The sequence below is a fragment of the Labrus mixtus genome, chromosome 19 (assembly GCF_963584025.1).
Source record: "Labrus mixtus chromosome 19, fLabMix1.1, whole genome shotgun sequence".
Classification (NCBI taxonomy): domain Eukaryota; kingdom Metazoa; phylum Chordata; class Actinopteri; order Labriformes; family Labridae; genus Labrus; species Labrus mixtus.
Window position 1 is genome coordinate 15,689,208 of NC_083630.1, and position 18,199 is coordinate 15,707,406.

Below are 18,199 nucleotides of genomic sequence, written 5' to 3' on the forward strand. Positions count from 1 at the left end.
AGTGAAGCTTTTCACCTCCATAAACAATCTTTGGCTGCGATCAGAAACCTGCCTGCAGGGAGAACATTTACGAGAAACCGGGTGAGTTAGTCTCATTATTAACAGTAATTATCCTCCCAGTGTTTGAATCCTTCAACTGTTTTCAAAGAAAACAGATAAAAGATTCAGTGTGTGTGATTTATTCAACTTGGAGATGAAACAGTGGAGGGAACGTGTACAAAGCCAACCCTTCATGAATGTTTATTTCTGATGGATACATTGATTCTGAGATGATCTGATTGAACCGGTTGTTTCATTCTTCTTCTGTTTGTTTTCGTAATTGTTTTAAAAAAGTTTTTTCCTTCATTTGCACCAAAGTGGCTCCAAAATAACAGATGTTCACTCTGATTCTGACTGAAGCTGAAACGGAACACAATAAACACAGCACACCATAAAGATATGAATCCATTAAAAGCTCGTGTTTAGAGATCGATACGTTGAGTGTTTGACCTGCAGTCACCTTGCCTGCAGCTCGCCGTCCTCCTGGAACTCCTCTTCACATAAATCAATGACAGCCTTTGATCGTTCTGCTCGCTCAACCATCAGATTTTAAACTGTGCTAAAGCGTTTTTATTGACATTTGAATTGATTTGGAGAGAAACAGATGACTGAACTGTGCTTTAAACTGTTTCAGTTCATAACGTCTGGTTGACGGTCTGAAGCAGGACGTGTTTTTAACAACATGTTCTCTCTGAAAAAGACAGAATAGATCCATTATGAGCCACACCTGTTCCTCCTCTGCTCTCTACGGTGCACAGAGCAACGCAGGAGCCTCATTTGTCAGCTGTCAATCACGACTATATACCCCTTTATGTATCATCAAATAACTAATTAAAACTAAATCATCATAATAAGAACTCACTATGATGACATGTTCGTTGACATGTCTGTAATATGTCTGCTTTCTTTTTTGAAACGCCTTCATCATATTAAAGATAATAAAGCCCACACATTCACACATGATAAAAAATAGTTTTCTTTCTTTTAAACATCAAATGCCCATTTGAGCCCAATCACATACTTCACAACACCAGGAGAACCGCTATCAGGCACAGGGGGGAAAAATCAATGTGACATTTAAGTCCCAGCTGCCGTCATAATCAGTGTTAATGAAATATTTACCTTAAAAGTGCATCCTATATTCATGTGTGGTCAGTATGAAATATTATACAATGCTGGGTTGGGTTTTTTTGGGGTTTCTTATTTTACATTTGATTGTTTTTCTCACATGGCAGGAACTCGCTAGTCCTCCATATTTGTTTTGCTTCTGAAGTCACGTTTGATCACGCGAGTTTCCGTGAGATCTCGTGTCTGTGCGATCTTCCTACAAACAGCAGGTGGGTGGTCTGACGGTGTGACCGCGTCGTCTAGTGTGTGCGTGCATGACTACAATGTTAAAAAAACTTTGGAAGGCAACCAGAAGCTCAACTTCAGTATTGTCAAAATTCATCAACATAACTAAAAAACATATTCATATCTCATCAGACAGCTCTAATATTAGTCCACTCTATCGACTACACCCCGTTTTTCTTCAACCAACTAAAAATTAATCATCCATACAGTCATTAAGTATGCTCTTCTTGATGAAGTTTCAGAATCAAGTCCACAAAACATTAAGTACAGAAAAGAAAATCCCCTTAATGACGGGCTGATTCAGTCTGATTTCTTTTATATGTTGAGTGCTTGTCTAACTTCCTCCATATGTCTTTTAAATGAGTTACCTTTGTCCTTTCCGTAGCTGTTGTCTTTCCCACTTTCAGCTAATAAAACAGATAATTTTACAAGTGTTTCAGTGAGGGAGGAGATGTAGAAAAAAGAATATTCCAACTTTGTGGATACTGCACCAGCGATTTGAAATATCTTAAAAAAATGTTAATTGATAGACTGAAATTCATTTTCATTCTCAAAGCTTCTGATAACCAGAGCTCTATTTCAAACCAGACGTATGGCTCAAGCATCTATCTAAATCCTCGCCATTTACATGCAGCATCATGAACGCAAGTGCAGCCGTCACCATCACCCTACTGTGCACTCCACCTGTTGAGAAATTTTGCACTATTCATCATATATTGCTAGCAGCTAGGTTGTCCATCATGAGTTCATAACGGTGCATTTAAAGCAAACAGTGGTTCAGTAAATAAAGCTTGTAGAGCGCTGGATTTGATTGAAAAGTCTCCCCAGTTAAAGACAACAAGTGACCAGAGGAGACACTCGCAGACTGTGGGTCTGTACTTCACAACTATCAATGTCACCGTATAGGCTGAGAGCTCATCTAGCGTACAGCAGCTAGCTTTAGCAGGATCAAAACTCCACATGGTGAAAACAGATGGTTCTAAAAGAGCTACATGGCTGCACACAAAGGGAGTGTTGTGGACTTTGATGAACACATAGGAAATAATCACACAGGAAGACATTTGAAACCTTTTTCACTCTGAGAGACCCCCCCCCCCCCAAAAAACCAGACATAGGTGATCCTTATATTCCAGGTTTTACGGTAAATAAGCACACGACATGAACACAGGTCTGACAGTCTGATGATTTTCTGACCCTTCTATCCTCGCAGACCTTCTTATCACGCGTAACATTACATCATCTGACTTCTGCCTTGCTTCCATCATATTCACTACAATCCATACAGGACAGAACGCATTGCTTGAACACGTACCACTCACATGCACATATTTTTGGAGCACAGTTTGTTTTTAACACAACTGTTTGTGTTCGGGGACTTTTGGGGGGAAAATAGGCCTCAGATGGGGGAGACAGACATAATGTTGTCCTGCAGAATGCCATGGCAGGAACACAGCGACCTTGTCTGTGTCACACACCCACACAACAAACAAACACACACACTCTCTCTTCAGGAATGTCTCAACCAGCTGAGAGACTAGTCCTGTTGAACACACACTCAGCAGGTTTGAGAAAATCACATTTCAGTTTCAGTTTTTTTTTCAATCAGATTCAGTGTCTGCTAGCTTCTGTGCTTCATAAGAGCCTCAGACATTTGTTCTCACACACACCTGGAAGCTTGACAACATTCTGTGAGTTAAAAAGAAGAGGATAGTTAATGATCAGCATCATCTAAAGTGTGAAAAATCTGAGTGAGAATTAAGGATTGATTCATCATTACACAGGAGATATCAGTCTGCATCAATCGGGAAAAAGGTTCTGCAGATCATAATGATGATTTATGAAAATAATGAAAACCCGTCCAGCTGCTTCTGTCAGCTTTGTTCTGCTCTGCACCAATGAAAAACGTCTAACCTTTGCCGGAGTGCAAACATGATTTTTTTTTTGTCTCTCAGCTGCGAACAGAAACATGATCCTGTAAGAGCGGAAAAGAAAAACTGAATGAAAACTCCCGAACAAACGAGCTCCCGATCAAAAACAAATCATAAAATCTGCACCGTGCATGTGTGAGTGTTTGCCGCACATGTCAGGTCATGGACTAGTGTGTGTTTGTGTGTGTGTGTGTGTGCGTCCTGCCTGCAGCAGTGTGTGCAGGTCAGAGCGAGACTCTGCTTGCCTGTCAGGCTGAAGCTGCTGCTTCTCTCTCACTTTGCTGCCGTTCAAGGAAAATTCCAACGACCGAGCAGCTCCTGTTTTCTTTTTTTCTTTTTTTATAACCTGCTTACAGTTATAATCTGCTCTGGTGACAGACAGAGGACACGTCCCCTCACGTCCATCCCAGGTCGAGGTCATACAGATATTCAAATGTGATAAAAATGTGGATGCACAACTCAAATTCTCACTGTCACTACAAGAAACCGAGATGAAGGATTTTTTTTTATATGACCTAAGTCAGAGAGTAAAGACTCTAAATTTCTACCAACCTCTCCGATTTTAAAACAGCTTTGTGTCAGTGAGTGCGTCCACATGGCCGTGCGTATCCTGGTGGTTTTAAACAGGTTTTTGTGTTTGTGCATGTTAGCATCATATCCCTATATAAACATGACAGGCGCCTGCACAAATAAGATGCAGTGATCAGGAACGAGGATACTACTTATCATGTATACAGGGATATGAATAATCACTTCTCTCTGCGTGCATGTAAACGCCATATCCTGAATATGTTTAGTATAAGGCTAATAACTGGGGTACTCTAAGTCCATTTAAACACACTCGCTGTCTGCAAGCTGGAAAAATCAGAACCACGATCAGAGGTTTTGTGGACGAGCTTATGCATGAGCTAAAATAACAGGACTGAAGCAAGTCCGCCAATAACTAACTCCTTCACTTCAACAGACTCGTTTAATTACAAAACTTTTGCTCTTGTGACCAGATCTAGTTTTTGTGCTTTTCAAAAGATTTATTTTTATGTCTTTATTTTAGAGATAGGACAGCGGATAGAGTCAGACATCAGGTCGCGAGAGTGCGGAATGACATGAGGGCAATGAGCCGCAGGTCGGATTCAAACCCGGGCCGTTTTCCCTGGAGGACCTTGGCCTCCGCACATGGGCGCACGCACTTATCACTGGACTACCAGCGCCCCTTCTGTTTTCTACTCCAAGAAAGAGCAAGTGAGCGTGCGGCCGAAATTCACCGAAATTAAAGAAACACTGATCCAACACCTTCTGAAGTTCAAAATAGACATCAATCAACTACAAATATCAAAAACGGCAGGTTTAGAAGGACTGTTTGCAGCAGGTACTGTAACGTGTGACTACAGCAGACAGGTGGAGCTCTGTGTGATCAGGGTTAACAGTATTTCAATGAAAGAGTCAACCCCAGGTTAGAGTTGTTTTCTTCTCTTGTTTCCGCGTTTACATGTTACAGTAAGAGAGCGCGAGCAGCCTGTATAATCCTGCTAACAGTTTCTAAGCTCCATTATTGACATTCTTCACATTCCAGGTCTGAAATCCCCCAGGCTGCACTGGTGCTGCGACTCCAGGTCACGCCAAGAAAAGTCGAGGTAATTTATTTTGTACAGCTTAATGTCATGAATTTATCAAATTGCCCCGAGGGATGAACCACGCCCTCCATCCTCGAACCCTCAGGTCACACCTCCAGCGCTTAAGATGCGACGCTCCGTTTCTGTCACTGCTGAGAAACTACACTCTGTTATTTTAAGTCATGCCTCGACTTCATTAAAAGGACTAAATGTGACCACAGGTTGACTGATGACTCGGTAAAACTCAGACAGACAGGCTCAACTAGTCAGAGAACACATGCTGCACGGCCTCGTCTCCACCTGCTCAGATTTTTTTATCAGTATATAACGTTGATGTAACGTCGTCAAAGAAAAGACAACCTACACATAGCAAACAAATGAAAATATCTGATAAATCACACCTTCAGAGGTGGTTTTACGATTAGGTTGGTCCCACAACAGGTGTAATTGCATTATCACAGCCGACAAATTGAGATCAGAATCCAAAAAAAAACAATTGTAAGTTTTAAAAAAGCAAGAGAACGTGTTATTTTCCAAAAAGGGACGCGACATTTAGTTGTTCATTTCAGAAATCAGCCTTATTTATCACTTTCGTCTTAATTTAAGTAAAAGTGATTTGATGAAAAAAATTGCTGAGCATGCAATAACTGTTATCCAATGAATCGATTAATTACCAGATTAATCGATAGAATTACAATAAGGTGATGACAAAACTCATTAAACGGATCAAATCTACCCGTTAGTGATGTAAAGCGACCATTAAACCATTATGAGGTGCAATACCATCACAGAGAAACGCAATATGATCACAAAGAGAAATAAAACATTTTAGTGATGCAAAACGATCCCAAAGAAACGCAAAACTTCCCTAAAGAGATGTAGAACTACAATTAAGAGAAGTTAAACTATTGAGAAATAAAAATGAACCGTACAGACAAAAAAGTGTAAGAAACCCAAAATGACCACAAAAAACATGCAAATCAGTTTGCAGTCGTGCAGGGGGTCTTTCAGTGGTTTTTTTTTTTTTTTTTTTGTGTGGGGGGGGGGGGGATTGTCTGATAATCCGTCCACACAGCCTGCTGAGCACAGTGTGTCCTCTGGCTGAATGTTTTCATAGTTTATTCAGTCAATACAACTGGGTATGCTAATAGTGTTACCATGGATACCACGGGGCTGCCTCCCAAGCAACACACCGACATGCACAAACACACTGCCAAGGTCTTTCCCAAAAGTCAAACTCAATGGGAGTAAGGCTGACACACACACACACACACACACACACACACACACACACACACACACACACACACACACACACACACACACACACACACACACACACACACACACACACACACACACACACACACACACACACACACACACACACACACACACTTGTTGGAAGTTTCTGTTGCAGACTGAAGGTCAAACTCTGTGCAGACAAAACAGTCCGGGATAAACTCAACTTTACCATAAAAACAAACAGAAAATCAGACACACTCTGATCTGAACACTCAGTAAATAACACAATCTGATCTGAACACTCAGTAAATAACACAATCTGATCTGAACACTCAGTGAACACACACTCCGCCTTAATGATTGCATCACTGATGAGTCTGTTCAAACAGAGAAACAAGCCAAACACAAGAATGCTGAATGTGCAGATTATAATCACTGAAATCTCTCCACCAATCAGAAAAAGTCAGTGTTATGGAAAGACACAAAATTTTAAATTATCAGGTTGTAAATAAAAAGAAAGCGAAGGCACATGGACCAGATACAAGCACAGGGTTTGGACACAGTGCATCATGGGTAAAAGAAAAGTTGTATTTGTTCCACTCCGTTAATGTTTAAGACTTCATAGTTCAGGTCAAAAGTTGAACCTCTGATCTCAGCCAGAGCTCAATGAATTACTGATATTAACAATGTCACCAGCATAGTGTGCTACATGGATTACAACAAGCATCATCACTCTCCAGAGTGTAAAGCGGTGATGCACGTACATCATGCACAGTTATTACAGTTACGTCCCAGTTCAGTGACCATCTTGTTGTCATTATGTACCTTTTCCACAAGTGTTTAATTACTGCATTTGAGGGATCAACTCAATTAATGTGTTTATCTAAATCTATCTATCTCTACAGATTGAACAGAAATCTGTGAAAGATATCGGCCGATATCTCAGCATCTGATTTCTCTGTACCCAATATCGGTATCGGCCCTAGAAATCGCATATCGGTCGGGCCCTAATCATGACGTATCATATGTTATCGTATCGTGTAGTATCATCTTAGATTCCTTCTCTTTGATTGGCTGTCTTAATTGGGGAATTTGAACCCTTATCTCTGACGTGGGCCTCAGCCTGATGCTTCTGTCCGTCGTTGTCCGCAGAGCGTCTAACAATGCGACGACAACAGTCTATTGAAAACAAGGAAAACACACAAACACTGCCATTAAAAGTCCTCAACATTATCCAATTGTTGTCAAGACAAAGAGACAGAGCCATCAGCTGTTTTCAGGTATTACTGACACGCACACACACACACACACACACACACACACACACACACACACACACACACACACAGTCTGAGATAACAGTCTGATTTGTTGAGCTCAGCGTTTCAGTTGAATATTTATTCTCTCGTTCTACAAAACTCTTATTTCAGCCCAACAACTTGATTGGTCAGAGATATTTCCAAACCTCATCATTGTCTCGTCACTCACAACTCCCACAATGCTCGGTGAGCCTGTTTTTTCTCTTCTTCTTCGTCTTCTTCTTCTTCGTCTGACTATCCAGTCCGAAAGTGTCTCGGAGAGAACACAATCAGTTCCGTCAGATTTCCATCTTTCAGAAACACGTTCAACACAAACCACAGTCAGAAAATCTCTCAGGATCTGCAGTTTGTTTCCGGTCCTTTGATTGGTTTTCCTTCATATCTGAGATTCAATCTTTGTGTTTGTGAAATGACTGCACACCCTGCACAGTTGATGCAAACTGATAATGAGAATAATCAGAAGGTGCAGCCCTGATATACAAGTAAGCTGTTCAAATTTCAGACAGGCTGCACCGGAAATCTTCCTGAGTTGCTTTTTCCGCACGTTCCTCGAAGTCTGAAGGTGAAAGACTTCAACTCTATGACGACAATTCTTGCCTTTTTATCAATGCTCGGTGTAATTAGATGTAAACAAAGTAGACCTAAGGAGTGGTTAAGACTGGTGAGCAGAAACATTTATGAAGCAATTTTCATAAACATGCACAAAGATTACACCGAAAGCAGGATCTAGACATCATCACCCACTCGTTCGTGGTAAACTTTCTCGAATATCTCCTTTGTTCACACATCGACTCTCTCTCCAGGTTTCACAGGGAAATTTTGCCAGGGCGATGGTAGGAAAAGAACCAGGTAAGGTTGGGGTGAAAAAAAAAAAAGGATTCATTTGCGTTCACACATGCACCTCACCCTGAAAATGTCAGGATATTTTCAGGAGTTTTGTTCATAAATGAGAAAAGCAATACTATAAACTTGAACCAATCAGTATGATTTTCACTGATGTTTCTATTATGTGCCTTCTTTTTATCTATAAGGTTAAATATATGAAATATTGGATGTTTCCAGCTCTCCAAAAAGTGCTGATTTGATGCCTATAAAAAAAGAAGCAGATTACTATAGGGGGGTTTGGTTGAATAAAACAGCCTTTGAATCCTTGTACCAGGGACTTTTCACTGTTTTCTGTTATTTCACAAACAAAATAATGATGTGCTAGATACATAAATAATCAGAGTATTCATATTTTCCTTCCATGTTTAGAGGATGCAGGTTTTCAGCCCACAGCGGGGACAGACGAGCCGCAGGATTTGGCTCCAACGCAAAGAAAACGGGAGGAAATGAACGTTTAATTTGTGATAATTGAGTCTGAGTGAGTTTAAATAAAACGGAGCTCGTGTAAAGTTTCTGTGACGTTCTGAAAGGAGACAAACTGGGTTCAAGTATTTAAAGAAACTCCCGATTTCAGATCGTGTTTTGTCTGTCAATCGTCACATTCATCCGGAGTCCAGACATTTTTTTCGGCAGGTAGAGGGTTGTGAAACAGTAACAAAAGTAACACGATTAAAAGCATAAAAATCAACAACAAATACACTAAAACCAACACAATGACCACTGCAGGGTCACTCGCTGCAGGGTCGCTCTTTAAGATGAATATATGGATTTATCTGAATGCAACTATTACACATTTTGACATATCAAAGAAATTATAGAGGCATATAAAAGTGACATCTTCAAATTATTCAAATGATTTTCCCTTCACGGATTTTGTTTGCTTATTTTTTTTTAATAGAAAGGCATGAATTGATTCTTCATTTTCTGAGCTTGTTGTTTTTATATGCTGAACGTTTTCCTCTGAAGCTCTTTGTGAGTTTGTTAAGAAACGTGCTATGTAAATACAACTTTTTTTCATTGCAATGTATCGTTTCGCTGATAAAGAACACTTTAATGAAATCTGTTATTACATATTGAGATGTGTTTTATCCATGTACACACAAACATGGGTAAATAATGTTGTTATGATGCCATCATTTTAAACTTTGATATGATTCTAGTAAAAATTAAATGATACTGGTACATGTTTGACACCACAGCAACAAAAATAGAAATCCTAGACCCCCAATATTGGGTAATTTCTTGTTTTCAAATGTATACAATTGTAAGAAAGGTCCTGAACACTGAATTGCACAATAACATTGACAACTTTGCAACAGAAACGTTGCCAATATTTTTCTGAACTTCAGACAGAGTTCAGGGTTTTTTTTTTTGTGTGTGTGCAATTTTTTGATGGATTCATTCCTCTCCTGCAAACATATCTGATGAAAAGGAAGTATGAGTTTTTAAAGCTTCAGTACTTTTGGATAATATGGATAATACACGTGGTATCAAAAAGCATGAGGGACATTTTTGACAACCTTACTGGCTATGAAGGCAACGTGTGTCATGGTGTAGCCTACATTATACTTTCTGAACGTTTTCATTCTGTTTATTCCTCTAATATTGATCAAATAAAAAACATTTCAGTTTTTTTTATCATGTTGGAAACTGAACTTAGTCTAAAGAATGGTTATTTTTGCAGCAATCTTTTATGTTATTTCTCCTACATCACGTCCTCGTAAATTGTTTTAACACACCATTGTCATATATGAATAAAAGTATATAAACTGATCAGTTCAGAGGGCAGAAGGAGCCCCCTCCTCCAGACTCCCTCTCCCTCCCCGGGTTCTCTCTTACCTATCCTGCCGGGGTTGGTGCAGCAGCAGCGGCCGAGGAGCAGCAGCAGCAGCGCCGCTCCTCCTCCGGAAAACTTCATGTCCGAGGCTCCTTCTTCTAAATTAAACTCCCAAAAGTTTCTCCTCCGATGGAGTCTGAGCGCGGAGAGCACAACGTTTTTCCATGAGAAGCAGAAGAAGTGTGTGTGTGTGTGTTTGTGTGTGTGTGTGTGTGTTTGAGTGTGTGTGAGGCTGAATGACGGATCCTGTTTGACTCTACGAGCCTCTGCAGAAAAGTCCACACCTCCTCCAAACACCTCCTCCGTGTCCACACCTCCTCGGTCTCGTTCTGTTTGAATGCTCTTCATTGTCAGGAAGATATTTCACTGATTTGGTTTTAAATAAAAATACTTTACTGCTTCCAATATCAAATAGAAGTATTTTTATGACAGCCCTTAAAAGTAAAAAAAAAATGTTTTAATGGAAATGCAAAAGCAGCACAAAAAATATGAATAGATAAAACAAATATCATTAATTCTCCGTGTATGGAAGCCCATTTCAACCTCTTCTGTGCAAAAAAAAATCGATCCTGTACATTTATTTTAATGACATCATATCTCAAGAATATCGAGTTTCTTTAAAACTGAAAAAGAAAAGAAAAACTTGTTAAGTAACGAACAACAGATCATAGGGAATCTAGGCCCCATAAAAAGCTTTTTTTTATTTAGAATTTATTTTATAATAACATTTTTATATTATAAATATTATATTATTTTTAAAAGAAAAATAGAACACATTACAGCTACTGAAACATCTTCATTGGCTTCCAGTTCAGAACAGGATCAAATTCATAATATTACTTCCTGTCGACAGCCCAATCAGCTCCCTCAGATCTGCAGGTACAGGCCTGCTGAATTTACCTGAAGTCAAATCTAAATCAGGTGAAGGTGCATTTATATGGTGCCGCTCTGTGGAAAAAAACTGCCTAATGGCCTGAGGTCTATAGAAACTTTCATTTCAGTGCCTTGGCTGCTAGTTTATCTTTAACCGTGTGAGTGTGTGTTTTTAGAACCATTCCAATCAGAGTATAACAGATTAATTTAATGAAAATCTACAATGAAATGTCTTCAGAGACCTTGAATACAGGAAACCCTTTTGAAAAAAATCATGTATACAAACATAATGTGTTTATTTATGACTTCTTTCATCACATTTTATTTATTAATCTCTGGTCAGCTCTTTGTTTGCGCCACATGTCTTTCATGCTAACAGGGTCACAGATTTCACCCACAATGCAACCTTTTCTGCATCCATAATTAATAACTACTTTCTGCTGTTTTTCTGTCGTTTACCTAAAATGCATTTCACAAAACATCTGTGGAAGCAGAAAAAACTCCATTAATGTATTTTTTCCCTCTCATTTCTGTCCCTAATAAAAGCTGACAGCTTGTCGCCGGGCAGAAAACACCTCAGACCGGCTCAAAGTGGGTCACAGAGGAGCTCAGGTGAAGCTAACACTTGATCGCCTGGTTTTGGTTATGATCACAAATTATTACTTTTATATTTAAAATCAGCCAAAATACTGTAAGAAAAATCATCCAAACAGTCTTAAGTCAAGTAAACAAACTAGATTTTAAGTAGATTTATCCTTTTAAAAAACACAATGTGAGATTTGAACCCACAATCTCCAGATTATAAAATTGACTCTCTACCAACTGAGCTGTGAGGGTTTTGACAAGTTAGGAGTAATGTTAGATTTCAATGGATGTGTTGGATTCCTTTTTTCATTTTTAGTTTAAACAGGTTTATATATGAAAATGTTTAAATCTGTAAACTTTGTTTCTCTTCACTCTGATTGGTTAAAGTTTGTGCAACTTCAATCTGAACTTCTTCCGCTCTCTGGCTCTGCTTGTGACTCAGCGCTGAAGATGGTCAACCGGTGAAGGACCTTGCCTGGAGACGTGATGATGTGGGTTCGATTCCCACCTAAGGTAAGTCACAGAAGAGTGTGTCTGTGTGTGTGATGGATGGATGGATGTGTGTGTAATTTCATTTCTGCCTCGAATCGTCAAATATTTCCTGCGTTGCGATTTCTCGTCGATTTCAACTTGCGAATTTCCGTCGTTGACCGCCTAGGAGGAAACATAAAAGGTAAATCCACATGCTAGCTGCAGGCTTGGTGGGCGTTTTGGTAGAATATAAAAATATACTGCATTAAAACTGAAATAACTGTCAAACCAGACGCAGACATTCTGTGTAAAAAGTTTAATTTGATTCAACAGGAGACCAGCAGATGGCAGTATCTTCTTTGACTGATGATCAGTTTGAAGGTTGAATTTAAAGGAGCAATATGTAGCTCTGACACCTAGTGTTTAAAATGGGTACTGCAGTCCAAATTCAAAACATTGAAGAGAGCTGTCTCCCCCTGCCCCCTCCTCCCTTTGGTCAATGTGCATGCAGGTTACCTTTTCTCTGCATCCGTCTTGAAACCTTTCTGCGTTCTAACCTTTCTTCATTTTTTAAATGCATATTCAATATCTCTCCTAGTTTGACCACGTTTCTGATCGTGGCGGGTAGAATCAGCTATATCAGTTCACTTGCCCACTATCATCGTTGCGACACCTGTTGGTTTGCTGTTTGCCTGGCAACCCGAGGGGCGTCTACGGCTGTGTGGGAGTGCCTTAAAACAGCCTACCTTCTCTGGTCAAAACCAAAACCAAAATTCTCACTGGAATCAAAGAAGGACATACTGGCTGCTACATTGTTGACAGAGAAGCAAACACTTCAATATGTTTCCTTAATGTCTGATGATTTGGTAAGGTCATGTTATTATTTAATTACAGATTACAAAACTGATTCTCAACCAACTGAGCTGTCAGGGTTAAGAAAAAAACATGTGGAATGTTCAGTATATGAAATGTTATCAGATTTCAGCTTTTTGTCCCAAAAATCTGTGAATCGGTCTGACACATTTGTAAGTTTTAAATGCTTTAACGCTTTCATTTTAAAATTACGACACGTTCAGTGACATTCCTCTGATCAAAAGTGAGAAACAAAAACTGTAACAAGTGGACGTAAACCCTGAACCTTCAGATATCTGAACCTCAGACAAACATACTAAACCATGTGGACCACATATGAGGATTAGGTTTTTAGTTTCAACTGTCTCTCATAAGCAGTGAGTGTCTTAAAGAGACTAAATGGACCAGTCTGTAGGTTGTAAGCTAGCTAGCTGGTCGGGCATTTTGGTGGAATTTGTTGTCACATCACAAAATATTCCATGTTTCGTGCAGGCTGTTTAGATTTTGGAGCAACTGCATTCAACCTATTGTCTGTATAGGATGTATCAGCAGCCAGTACAAAATACCATAAAGTGGTAACACACACATAAGAAACCTATAAACTGAACTAAAGTACCGAACTTAAATATTATGAGAAGCAAAGCGTTTAATGATGCAGAAACACAAAGAAAACATGGAATTGATTCTTAATTAGCACGACAAAGTGCAGACGAAAAATCTGAAGCGAGGTCAATGTTCAGCCCGACGTTCACATCTAATGCTGGGTATTGATCTCTCTCACACACACACACACACACACACACACACACACACACACACACACACACACACACACACACACACACACACACACACACACACACACACACACACACACACACACACACACACACACACACTGTACATCTAAACCTCATCCTTGGGTCCTGGTGTTGTTAAGCCGCCTGGGCTCATTAGCTCACTCTCTCCTCTCCTCGTCCTCCTCCCGTCCTCATCTTGGTCTCCCCCTCCTCTTCCTTGGTCTCCCCCTCCTCTTCCTCCCCGTCTCTTGGCATTTTGAGGTTAAACTCTCCTTGAACCATAATCAGAAAGAAAAAATATATATCTAAAATTGAGCTTTGCATAGATGCTTTGTCTCAAATAATAAATAAAAAATCCTTTGTTCTTTTCTTTCTTGCACCTTCTGCACATTTTGTTTTTATTTAAATTGTCTGTGTGGGGCAGTAGTGTGGTGGTTAGTGTGCACACCCAATGCACGGAGGCCCGGGTTAGAATCTGACCTGTGGCTCCTTTCCTGCATGTCATCCCCCACTCTCTCTCTCCCTGATTTCCAACTCTATCCACTGTCCTATCTCTACAATAAAGCACCAAAAAAGCCCCAAAATAAATCTAATTTGTCTCCGTTTAACAGGAATAAAATTGTTGCTTTGATCTGTTCATTTTTCTTTTATTGATGTGTTACTTTTCAAGCTGAGCAAAAGCAGGTAAAGGCAGTGGAGAAGAACTTCTCGGTGTTCTCGTCAGTCGTGAAACACAGCAGGCAGCGAAGAAAAGAGTGTGTCCAAAACCTGCTAAAGACGACAACAACGACTGATGTCAACCGCATCATGAGATGATTTCATATGTTTTTCACTTGAGAAAGGATTCTATCGAAGGATGTTTTTATGACTATGAAGGTATGGAAGTGGATGTTAGGCTAACACTCTCCAAATGAGGGGGGAAATCTAAGTTGGAAAATATGATCAAAGATGTCAATCACCCTGGCAGGAAATAGCTTTACTTCATATGCTGATAAACATTACTACTACACATATGTTGATTGACTGTATTTTGTGTTTCATCCACTGTACGAAGTGGTCTGATTTATTCCATAGACACCTTGAAGGTACCGCCCCCTTTTTAAGTCAGCCTATAGATTCATCATGGTTAAAATGAAGCCTGCAGACGGACTGGAGGTGCTGCCGTAAAGAATCTTAAATTTAGCTCCCTTGTCCCTTCTGGTCGCTGCCAACCCAGCAAGCTCCAATTCCATCATCTGTTGGAAAGTCGTGGAAACCTCAAACATGATGTGTTTGCTTGTCATTTGAACAATAATGGACACCACAGAGACATCTGTGACTAGAATTCGTTGATTTCAACTAAAACGTTCAGTGGGAAGAGGAGATAGCTTCTTTCAAAAGGAGCAAGTGAGACCCAGAGGTCACTTCCACTTTTGAGAACGGGCAATGTCAAAAGAGTCTTAACTAGAACATCTAAAGCAACAAAGTCGTGCAAAAACATACACTTACTGATCAAGGCGGCGGTGGGATAGTTTGAAGAGATTAGTGTGTTGGAGAGTGATCTAAAATCTTTAACAAAAAGCTTTCTCTCTGTATGGATCATTTCTGTAACAGCTGTCTTCAAACTCACCAGACTACATCAATAAAAACAAGGATTTCACATCACAGAACACACAGAAGTGTTAGGTTTGTTGCTCCCTCAGTTGGATGGTATTTTGTATTTATTGCTTTATTTTGTTGCCTTAAAGAGCCTCTCTGGATCCAACACAACATTTGGGTCACAAACAAAGACACAAACAGACCAACGATAAAGTCAGAAGTAGATCAGCAGCTCACTTGTTCTGTCAGGTAAAATTCATGATTTTGTCAATGGAGTCTGGTGAATAGAAAGCTTTTTCCTATTAAAAACAAACAACCTTTACAGTTCGATTTCAAGTTGCCAAGTTGCCATTTTCTTGAGTCACTTAGACCCTAAAACAGCGCTCAGTTCATAAATAACATCATTATAATGTATGGCCTTCTTAAAGACACTAAAGGGATAATTAAGAAATGACTTCAGAATCACAGGCATGGTCAACTGAGAAAAATAAATCATTCCTTATTAAGTAATTTGATACATATTTGTCAGTGTGACTGATGATATTGATATGAATGATTTTGGTCAGAGTGTTTTCCCCAAACTCTAACCTCTTAAGATTTCACTGATGATGATGGAAGAGAATTTATTTCTGCTTATGCTGCCTAATCTTTCATTTCTATCACATCAGCTTAACGTCATACAATATTTACAGCCCCACGTATTCCATTGTTTTATTTCCTTTCTTTACCTTCCTTTTCCCCACTTTAAACTCAACCCCCCCCCCCCTCCACAGCCCCCGTCCATTATTTCCTCTGAAAGCTCTCACTCGATTAACCTGATTCCACCTGCAATCACACGACGCGTTAACAGGAGCAAACCTGTCACCTTTAATCCTCGTTTAACTGACCGAGAGAGAGAGAAAGAGGAAAGAACACATAGACACACAATACCAAACACAGAGTTCTTATTTAAAGCAACAATTCACTGTAACATAAACTTTCAGTGAGAACAAATGTTCATAAAGAAACAGTCTAACTTATTATAGTTTCTGTTGGGAACGATGTTTAAGAAAAAAGCAATTTTTCATTGAAAAACAACTTCAAGCTGACTTATTTTTTAATTGTCTTTTTTGTTTTATCCTACAAAAGAAAATCCTCATTACAAAGCCTGTGTATCTGATCCTTTAAGAATCTGAGAATTCATAAATATTGTTCATTTGAGATTTTTTTATTTTATCTTATCTTATCATTTGTGGAAAAAAAAAAGATTAATTTAGGAACATTTGGGGTTTAAAATGCTCAGCTGGGATAAAAACAACACAGGGGGCGTGTAAGGTAAGCCCACCCATCCTTTAAATGTAAAAACATCTGCAAAGATTTGTCACAAATTTACCATCAGATTTAGCTGTTTGTTACAGAAGTGTGTTGCATTAACTTGTGAAAATCCAAATTAATATGGATTTGTTTGTATGCAGATGATACACAGATGTACCTGCTGTTAGATCCACAGTATGTTCACTTTGTAACAGCGGCCTTTCTGATATTATTACATAAGTAGACATCATTCTCATTGAGTCAGAGAGAAAACAAAGGAAATACTGCCCTCTGCTGCTCTTCTGTTCAATCACAACTTTTTGCACAGACTCTGACATTTGTTTAGATTTTGAGAGAAAGACAACAATGCTTTATACATTCATGTAATTTAATCGTATGGGTCTTGTCTTTAGAGACACATCACTCATGTTTATGTCTCTTTACATCAGCCTCAGTATTTTTTTAAAAGATTTTAGTATTTTGTTTCCCTAACTTTGTCTAAAAAATAGACAAAGATGATCGCTTTCAAAATATATTATGACAAATAATAGCACTCATCATTAAATACCTCAGCATAAAATACCATGATTTATTTTTGTTTCAGTACATTATTTAATATCACAGTAGATTTTGAGTCTGTTTGTTGAGTCAAATACTGTGTATGTGTGGGGGGCAAGCTCACTGTTACAGGGGCACTGGCCCCTGTTGGCCCCCTGCCTAGATCCAACCTGATTCATTTTGTGATTTCCCTCATTTCATTTTGCTGCCTTTGTGAAGCACTTTGTAACTTTGATTTTAATAAAAGAAATCTATAAATAAATAACAAAGAGGAAAAAAAGTTTAAATAAATATTATCACAGATAGACTGTGTACTCTTTGGTTGAAAACAAACATTTGATTTATTTAACTTTGAACTCACTGTATGTCTGTTTTGTTATTATAGATTTCTCACTCATAATTTGGATTGAAAAGTGTCCATGTGGGCTTCCATACCTGGTGACAGCAGAGGTGGCGCAGTTAAATGAGCAGTTCAATTTGTTGTCTTTGTTCTGCAGAGAGGCAGCATCCCCTGCTGGCTGCTGCCCATTACTGCACCCAGCACTCATTTGTTCCCACATGTTTCTCACTGTTTGACCTGAATTTTAAACAATTCTGTTTGTTTGCATTTCACAAACAAATTCATAGCGCAAAAACACACATCTGTTATTGACTTCATAGGCTTTCAGGTGTTTATAAAATCAGATTGTTCTGTTTTAATCCTAATTTAAAAGATCCAATTGAATTCTGCTCCACAATCATGTTTAATGTTCTTTCTGTTTATCTTTGATGACAAAACATGTTCAGCAAATGTTGGAGAACTCAAGAATTCAGTGAAGGAAAATGTGTTGATTAACTAGGGACGTGGTTTCCACAGCTGTTTACTGCTACCTAGTGACATATTCCTGCACTTTATTTAATAAAAAGAGGCTCCTAATCCAGGTTTACTGGTTGATGAAGGTGGATCTACAGATGTATTTCTTCACTCAGTTGT

The 18,199-nt window shown here is 39.1% G+C and overlaps 1 protein-coding gene across 1 annotated transcript in view; it reads right to left on the bottom strand.

Moving 5' to 3' along the window:
* Positions 1-10,452, bottom strand: part of LOC132994563 (melanoma receptor tyrosine-protein kinase-like) — a 37,437-nt gene extending 26,985 nt beyond the window's left edge. Inside the window, exon 1 of the mRNA XM_061064995.1 lies at positions 10,219-10,452. Within this exon, the coding sequence (XP_060920978.1) occupies positions 10,219-10,297 (79 nt within the window). The 5' untranslated portion in view covers positions 10,298-10,452. The remainder of the gene's footprint in view (positions 1-10,218) is intronic.
* Between the last annotated feature and the right edge of the window lie 7,747 nt (positions 10,453-18,199).